Genomic DNA, 9,010 nt, shown 5'->3' with positions numbered 1-9,010 from the left:
AGTGTCAAAAGTTAGGGCGGTCCATTGGATGTCCTATGTGGAGGTCATTAAAAGAGTTGAGGGAGCTAGTGTCGTGAGTATCACATTACATATAGAATTGTGAGAATTGCAATACATATCCTATCAGTGCCTAAGTACATATTGTGAGGGACGGATTGCTGAACGGGCACACAGGGCATGTGGCCCTGGGTCTTTGGGTTGGGGCTCCTCTGGAGGTCGGGGAGCCCCCAGATAGCATATGATAGCAAAATGTGTAGAATAGCAGGATATTAGCTTTAAAACTGCTAAGATTTCTCTCAGCCTGATGACAAAATGTGAACGAAAGCATGAGATGAGCTATAAAAAAGCACATTTTCTTCCCTGTCTCGTGGCAAAAAGTGTAGAAGGGTAGGAAATTTTCTCTTAGCCTCAAAATGTAAGAGTCTGCTTATTGTCTATGCAAGACACACCCGGTTAAGTAGATCGTTACTGACTTGCCTCCAATGGTAAACGGCCTGAGTAAACTCTTAATTTATCCACCATCTTTGATAGGACTACGGTAATTCATCGAAGGCAGCACACATCTGTGTGAGGTCAAGGAACTTTGATTACAGATGTAAATACACAAGATGCCCACTGTGTTGTTATGTGTTAATAACATTTAGACTACGTTACCCAGCAGGCTATGCGGGAGATGGTTAAAGAATGCCTTGCATGGCTAAACATGGAGTTTTCTAGCTGAAGTATATGTTCATTAAAAGTAGTTAAACCTACGCCCCGGTTTGTCATTATATAAGGAACAACCATAACATGGTGTCAGATTGGTAGTCGCTATGACGAGACAGAGAAAAGAAAGGAGTAACTCTGCAAATTTCCGCGACGAAAATTGAACATTCTACCACAAGTCAAGTGACGTGAGTAGTCGAAGATGCTAGCTTGCAAGAGCGAGGACAACGAGCCGCAGCAGCGAGAGTGACAGCAGCGAGAGCGAGGCTGCATTGGAATCTGTTGACGAGCAAGTTGATGAGCAACATACTGTGAAGTAAGAGAAATTGACACTGTTCCTGATCTCCGTCATGGATAGGCTTAGTCCTCCTACTCCTATGCAGTTAACAGGCAATTTAGCTGACAATTGGAAACGTTTCAAGCAGAGATTCAATATCTACCTAGCAGCCAGTGGTGCAGGGGGAGATGATGACAAATTGAAAGCTTCCATTTTTCTGCATGTTATTGGAGAGGATGCATTGGACATTTACAATAGCTTTCAGCAAGACGAGGCAAACTTGACATTGACTGTGCTAATGGCAAAATTTGAGGAGTACTTTGTACCAAGCCAGAACGTCACGTTTGAGAGATACAAGTTTTTCTCTCATGATCAGAAACAAGGAGTCAGTTTTGACCAGTATTTGACTGAGCTGAACACACTGAGCAAAACGTGTGAATTCGAAAATCTGAAAGACTCACTAGTGAAGGACAGGATAGTCTGTGGCATACTTGATAAGGGACTCAAGGAGAGATTGCTGCGTGAGAAAGATTTAACTTTGGATAAAGCAGTGAATATGTGTCGAGCAGCTGAAACCACCAGAGCACAAGCTAAAGAGCTGTGCAGGGACGTCAGTGCATGAAATAAAAAGAGAGGAGCAATACATACAACGCCTTACAAAACAAAAACAAGCAAAAGAGAGAAATCAAAACACTACATGTGGAAAATGTGGATTTTTTCCACAAGCCAAAAAAAATGCCCTGCATATGGCAAATCATGTAACTGTGGGAAAAATAATCATTTCTCAAAATGCTGCAAAGCTGAGGCTACAAAGAAAAAGGTTCACACAGTCAAGGAGATGGAAGAATTCTTTGTTGTTTCTGTGGAAATATGCAATGCAGTAAATGCTGAATGGATTGTGCCATTGACTGTGAAACTATAATACCATTCAAGCTTGATACTGGAGCACAGGTAAACCTGTTATCGCTGGATGACTACAAAACACTGAAGGTGAAGAGCAAAATACACCCGGTGAAAATGAAGGTTACTGGTTATACTGGGGAGAACATACCAGTCAAAGGTAGCTGCATAGTAACTTTACAGCATAAAGGAAAACAGTTCAGAGCACAGCTGCTGATTGTGGAAAAGAGTGTACAGCCTATTCTAGGAATCATTGCATGTGAAAAGCTCAATTTGTTGAAAAGAGTGTATGTAGTGACATCACAGACTGAAAATGACCAAGAATCATTACTGGCTGAGTATGAGGATGTGTTTGAGGGTCTTAGATGTTTACCAGGAGAACACAAAATATGTACTGATGACAAAATTACTCCAGTTGTGCATGCATGCAGAAAAGTTCCATTTGCACTGAGGAAAAAGCTCAACGAGGAACTCGGACGCATGGAAAAGATGGATGTCATCACAAAAATGGATGAACCTACAGACTGGGTAAGCTCACTGGTTATTGTGGTGAAAAAGAACGCTGATCTCAGGATATGTCTAGACCCGAGAGATCTCAACAAAGCAATCAAGAGAGAGCATTTCAAGTTGCCAACCAGAGAAGAGATAATGTGGCAGTTTGCTGGAGCAAAGTGGTTCAGTAAGCTTGATGCCTCATCAGGATTCTGGCAAATGAAGCTAGATGATGCAAGCTCAAGGCTATGCACATTCAACACACCTGAGGGCAGGTACAGATTTCTTCGTCTACCATATGGGATTCTCTCAGCGCCAGAGGTCTACCACAAGACAATCCACATGATCTTCGAGCACATTCCAGAAGTGGAGACTATGATGGATGACATCATCGTCTGGGGGTCCACAAAAGAAGAACACGATGCGAGAGTGAGACAAGTGCTGGACCTGACACGGAAAGTCAACCTAAAACTAAACAAGGACAAATGCGAGTTTGGTGTGAAAACACTTACCTTCGTGGGAGATGTACTTTCAGAGGACGGAGTCAAACCAGACCCGAGATAAACATCAGCCATCAACAACATGGAGCGCCCGAAGAACAAGGACGACGTGAGACGCTTCATGGGCATGATCACCTACCTTGCAAAGTTCATACTTCAACTGTCAGCACAGTCCGCTCCACTCAGATGTCTTCTGGAACAGAAAAATGAATGGGAATGGTCCCATGAACAGGAAAACTGCTTCAAAAACCTAAAGAAGACAATCACAGAAGAGCCAGTGCTCAGGTTCTATGATCCAGAGAAAAGCACAAGGATTTCTGCAGACGCGTCACAGTTTGGCCTGGGAGCAGTTCTTCTGCAACAGCATGACGACACATGGCAACCCGTCGCTTATGCGTCCAGAGCCTTGACAGGCGCAGAGACGAGGTATGCACAAATAGAGAAAGAACTACTGGCAAGCACATATGCTTGCGAAAGGTTTCACCAATACGTCTACGGACGATATTTCGAAGTAGAAACCGACCACAAACCATTGGTGTCAATCATGTCTAAGCCACTGAATGATTGTCCAATGAGAATCCAGAGAATGTTGATCAGACTGCAAAAGTATGATGTGAAGATGATCTATACCCCGGGAAAGTTTATGTTCGCCGCCGACACTTTCTCGAGCAGTCGACAAGAAGGAGAGCTTCGACACACAGAAAAACACTGAGATTCAGGCCTACGTCGACATGATCGTAGCATCACTTCCTGTGTCTTCTGAGAGAATGGAGCAGATCAAAAGAGAGACCGCAGCTGACCAAACAATGACAGAGTTGAAAGAAACAACACTGATAGGATGGCCTGCACAGAAAAACAACTGTCCAAGGAGAATACAGGACTACTGGATGTGCAGAGCAGAGCTCACCGTTGTGGATGGCATAGTGTTCAAAGGCAACAAGATTGTCATTCCCATGACACTACGCAAAGAAATGCTACAGAAAATAGACGAGGGCCACTTGGGTGAGAACAAATGCAAACGACGAGCACGAGAAGTAATGTACTGGCCAAGAATGAACCAGGAAATCAGCCAGACCACTGCTTCATGTGAACTGTGTTTGACCTACAGGCCAAAGCAGCAAGCAGAGCCGCTAATGCCTCATCCAGTACCCAACAGACCCTACTACAAAATTGTCAAAGGTCTGATGAAAAAGACACAAGATGGAAAGGAGGATTTCCGAAAAAATCTGAACTACCGCAGCGCACCGCTGCAGAACAGACTTTCACCTGCACAAATGTTGATGGGACGTCGCATCAGAACCAACCTACCCATCCATGTCAAACTCGCAAAGGAAAAACAGAAAGACAAACAAAAACAGCGACACAACAAAAGTGCAAGACACTTACCTGGACTGAATGTTTTGTTAATGTGAAAAGAAATAGAGCCACAATAGAGTATTGTTGGACAGACTATATTTAGTTGAAAAATATATATATTATTTTTAAGGAAAAAGAAAATTGGGGGGAAAGAAATATGTGTTATTGAAAATTGCATGTTATGCAGGTTGAGTAAACAAATGTGATGTGACATGTGTAGTTACATAGAAAAGTCGTTTTCTTTTAAAGGAAAGAAGATGTGTTGTTATGTGTTAATAACATTTAGACTACGTTACCCAGCAGGCTATGCGGGCGCGGGAGATGGTTAAAGAATGCCTTGCATGGCTAAACATGGAGTTTTCTAGGTGAAGTATATGTTCATTAAAAGTAGTTAAACCTACGCCCCGGTTTGTCATTATATAAAGAACAAACATAACACCCACTAACCACGTATTAGCCCCAGTTGTTGAACTTAGTTAGCTACACAGAAAAACCTTGAACCTTAAGGTTGAATTTCACATTTATTTAAATGTCTAATTTATCTCTGACAAACAAGAGAACATATCGATGCTCCAATCCTTGCTGCAACGATGGGAACAATACAAACACGCAGCTCTGAGTATTTTATGGTGGTGTAGCGAACACAGTGTGAGGCACATGCTGGAAAGTCATTGAAATGTAGGTTAAACACACGCACACATTATTCTTAACTGACCTTTGGATTAGACACTAGATTGGATTAGATGTATTTGATACTGTGGGAACTAAAGTTTTAATTTAATTTCCTAATACTTCTCTAATTTCTTAACGTGTCTATTTGCTTTAATTTTGGCAGAGGAACTGGGTATATCAGCATAAACCACAGCCCCCTCCTGTACTCCCTGTTCACCCATGACTGCGTGGCCATGCACGTCTCCAACTCAATCATCAAGACGACACAACGGTGGTAGGCCTGATCACCAACGAGACCGCCTACAGGGAGGTGAGGGCCCTGGCGGAGTGGTGCCAGGAAAATACCCTCTCCCTCAAAGTCAACAAACTGAAGGGGCTGATTGTGGACTTCAGGAGACAGCAGAGAGAGCAGGACCCATCTAGTGTTTATGCATCTAACAGTCTAACTATTTACCCCATTGGCTTCTGTTTGATCTTTATTCACCTCTCCTGTCTGCACAGTCCTTTCAGCCTGTCCTTCTCTTATTTGCTACGTGAGCGAGAGAGAGTGTGGGCACGCATGAGTGTGTGATTCTTTGTGCCAGGGGCTAGGCACAGGTCGTTCCTCAACTGTAAACCCATGCCAACTGTGGTGTCTGCAGCCAAGAGATAGACACATGACCACATGGGGATAGTCAGGCTGATTGAGGTAGTATGTACATATGGTTAAAGTGGCTATGCATATATGATGAACATCGAGTAGCAGTAGCGTAAAAGAGGGGTTGGCGGGTGGGACACAATGCAGATAGCCCGGTTAGCCACTGTGCGGGAGCACTGGTTGGTCGGCCCAATTGAGGTAGTATGTACATGAATGTATAGTTAAAATGACTATGCATATATGACAAACAGAGAGTAGCAGCAGCGTAAAAGGAGGGGAGGGGAGGGGGTGTACATTCCACAGTACAGTGGAGGCTGCTCTGGGCAGTATTCTTCTTCTCATTCCACAGTACAGTGGAGGCTGCTCTGGGCAGTATTCTTCTCAATCCACAGTACAGTGGAGGCTGCTCTGGGCACACAATGCAAATAGTCCGGGTAGCAATTTGATTACCTGTTCAGGAGTCTTATGGCTTGGGAGTAAAAACTGTTGAGAAGCCTTTTTGTCCTAGACTTGGCACTGCGGTAGTAGAGAGAACAGTCTATGACTGGGGTGGCTGGGGTCTTTGACATTTTTTTGGGCCTTCCTCTGACACCGCCTGGTGTAGAGGTCCTGGATGGCAGGCAGCTTAGCCCCAGTGATGTACTGGGCCGTACGCACTACCCTCTGTAGTGCCTTGCGGTCAGAGGCCGAGCAGTACAGTGGAGGCTGCTCTCCATCACTCTGTTCTGGGCAGTATTCTTCTTCTCATTCCACAGTACAGTGGAGGCTGCTCTCCATCACTCTGTTCCAGGCAGTATTCTTCTTCTCATTCCACAGTACAGTGGAGGCTGCTCTCCATCACACTGTTCTGGGCAGTATTCTTCTTCTCATTCCACAGTACAGTGGAGGCTGCTCTCCATCACACTGTTCTGGGCAGTATTCTTCTTCTCATTCCACAGTACAGTGCAGGCTGCTCTCCATCACACTGTTCTGGGCAGTATTCTTCTCAATCCACAGTACAGTGGAGGCTGCTCTCCATCACTCTGTTCTGGGCAGTATTCTTCTCAATCCACAGTACAGTGGAGGCTGCTCTGGGCAGTATTCTTCTCAATCCACAGTACAGTGGAGGCTGCTCTGGGCAGTATTCTTCTCAATCCACAGTACAGTGGAGGCTGCTCTCCATCACACTGTTCTGGGCAGTATTCTTCTTCTCATTCCACAGTACAGTGGAGGCTGCTCTCCATCACACTGTTCTGGGCAGTATTCTTCTTCTCATTCCACAGTACAGTGGAGGCTGCTCTCCATCACTCTGTTCTGGGCAGTATTCTTCTCAATCCACAGTACAGTGGAGGCTGCTCTGGGCAGTATTCTTCTCAATCCACAGTACAGTGGAGGCTGCTCTGGGCAGTATTCTTCTCAATCCACAGTACAGTGGAGGCTGCTCTCCATCACACTGTTCTGGGCAGTATTCTTCTTCTCATTCCACAGTACAGTGGAGGCTGCTCTCCATCACTCTGTTCTGGGCAGTATTATTCTTCTCATTCCACAGTACAGTGGAGGCTGCTTTCCATCACACTGTTCTGGGCAGTATTCTTCTTCTCATTCCACAGTACAGTGGAGGCTGCTTTCCATCACACTGTTCTGGGCAGTATTCTTCTTCTCATTCCACAGTACAGTGGAGGCTGCTTTCCATCACACTGTTCTGGGCAGTATTCTTCTTCTCATTCCACAGTACAGTGGAGACTGCTTTCCATCACACTGTTCTGGGCAGTATTCTTATCTCATTCCACAGTACAGTGGAGGCTGCTTTCCATCACACTGTTCTGAGCAGTATTCTTCTCATTCCACAGTACAGTGGAGGCTGCTCTCCATCACACTGTTCTGGGCAGTATTCTTCTCATTCCACAGTACAGTGGAGGCTGCTCTCCATCACACTGTTCTGGGCAGTATTCTTCTCATTCCACAGTACAGTGGAGGCTGCTGAGGGGAGAACGGCCTATAATAATGGCTGCATGGAATGTCATCAAACCACGTGTTTGATGTATGTGATACCATCCCACTTATTCCGCTCCAGGCATGACCACGAGCCCGTCCTCCACAATTAAGGTGCCACCAACCTCCTGTGGTTCCACCTCATGCTGGTTTCCCTTGTGTCTTCCTTCATCTCTCACCTCCAGGTGTTAATTCCGTATGCGCTTTTCCCTTGTGGGTTCCAGGATACAGCTTGCCTGGTGATGTTGGAAAGGGGGCGTTCGGATGGTGTGGCCGATCCACCACTTCTTCTCCGGATCTTCTCTTCCACCAGTACCTGGCTAGCGCGCTCCTTGTTCCCATAAGCCTGCTACAAAACATTGGTATCCACAGCTATAACAAATAATTACAACAGATTCTAGAAACGCATGATAAGACAACATCCGTGCAGAATCCTTTTGGCCTGATGCTCATAGAGTTGATAAGCATGAAGACGTCCAGAGGTCTCATACCCTCCATCGTAGGGGCTGGTGGTGGTCCTAGGAAGAGGTCTTGTACCCTCCATCGTAGGGGCTGGTGGTGGTCCTAGGAAGAGGTCTTGTACCCGCCATCTTAGTGGCTGGTGGTAGTCCTCTGAAGAGGTATTGTACCCTCCATCGTAGGGGCTGGTGGTAGTCCTCTGAAGAGGTATTGTACCCTCCATCGTAGGGGCTGGTGGTAGTCCTCTGAAGAGGTATTGTACCCTCCATCGTAGGGGCTGGTGGTAGTCCTCTGAAGAGGTATTGTACCCTCCATCGTAGGGGCTGGTGGTAGTCCTCTGAAGAGGTATTGTACCCTCCATCGTAGGGGCTGGTGGTAGTCCTCTGAAGAGGTATTGTACCCTCCATCGTAGGGGCTGGTGGTAGTCCTCTGAAGAGGTATTGTACCCTCCATCGTAGGGGCTGGTGGTAGTCCTCTGAAGAGGTATTGTACCCTCCATCGTAGGGGCTGGTGGTAGTCCTCTGAAGAGGTATTGTACCCTCCATCGTAGGGGCTGGTGGTAGTCCTCTGAAGAGGTATTGTACCCTCCATCGTAGGGGCTGGTGGTAGTCCTCTGAAGAGGTATTGTACCCTCCATCGTAGGGGCTGGTGGTAGTCCTCTGAAGAGGTATTGTACCCTCCATCGTAGGGGCTGGTGGTAGTCCTCTGAAGAGGTCTTGTAGCCTCCATTGTAGTGGTGGTCCTCTGAAGAGGTCTTATCCCCCTTCCTGGGGTCCACACAGAACATGAAACATGACATAATACACAACATAGACAAGAACAGTTCAAGGACAGAACTACATACATTTAAAAACAGCACACACAGCCTACATATCAATACATACACAATATATAGGTCAAATAGGGAGGAATAAGTTGATCATTAGCTAAAATGTTTGTTGTCTGGGATGAGATTCAAACTCTCAACATTTGGGTTGCTAGACGTTTATGTTATACGCCCACCCATCCAGCTACCCTACTTTCATGTTTGCCCTAAGTAAC

The 9,010-nt window shown here is 45.7% G+C and overlaps 1 protein-coding gene across 2 annotated transcripts; it reads left to right on the top strand.

Annotated features, from left to right (window-relative positions):
- Positions 1-661: 661 nt before the first annotated feature.
- Positions 662-8,131, top strand: LOC139565729 (uncharacterized). 2 transcript variants are annotated; one of them, XM_071386233.1, is made up of 2 exons: positions 662-1,021; positions 5,066-8,131. In XM_071386233.1, exon 2 carries the CDS (start codon positions 6,153-6,155, stop codon positions 7,500-7,502), a length of 1,350 nt encoding a protein of 449 aa, XP_071242334.1. In that variant the 5' UTR covers positions 662-1,021; positions 5,066-6,152; the 3' UTR covers positions 7,503-8,131. The 2 variants fall into 2 exon arrangements, with proteins under 2 accessions (XP_071242334.1, XP_071242333.1); XM_071386232.1 differs by having other exon boundaries at positions 662-4,595.
- The last annotated feature ends 879 nt before the right edge of the window (positions 8,132-9,010 follow it).

This window comes from Salvelinus alpinus, chromosome 37, assembly GCF_045679555.1.
Source record: "Salvelinus alpinus chromosome 37, SLU_Salpinus.1, whole genome shotgun sequence".
Taxonomy (NCBI): Eukaryota; Metazoa; Chordata; class Actinopteri; order Salmoniformes; family Salmonidae; genus Salvelinus; species Salvelinus alpinus.
The sequence above is the reverse complement of the archived record's forward strand: the minus strand, read 5'-3'. Positions and strand labels throughout refer to the sequence as shown.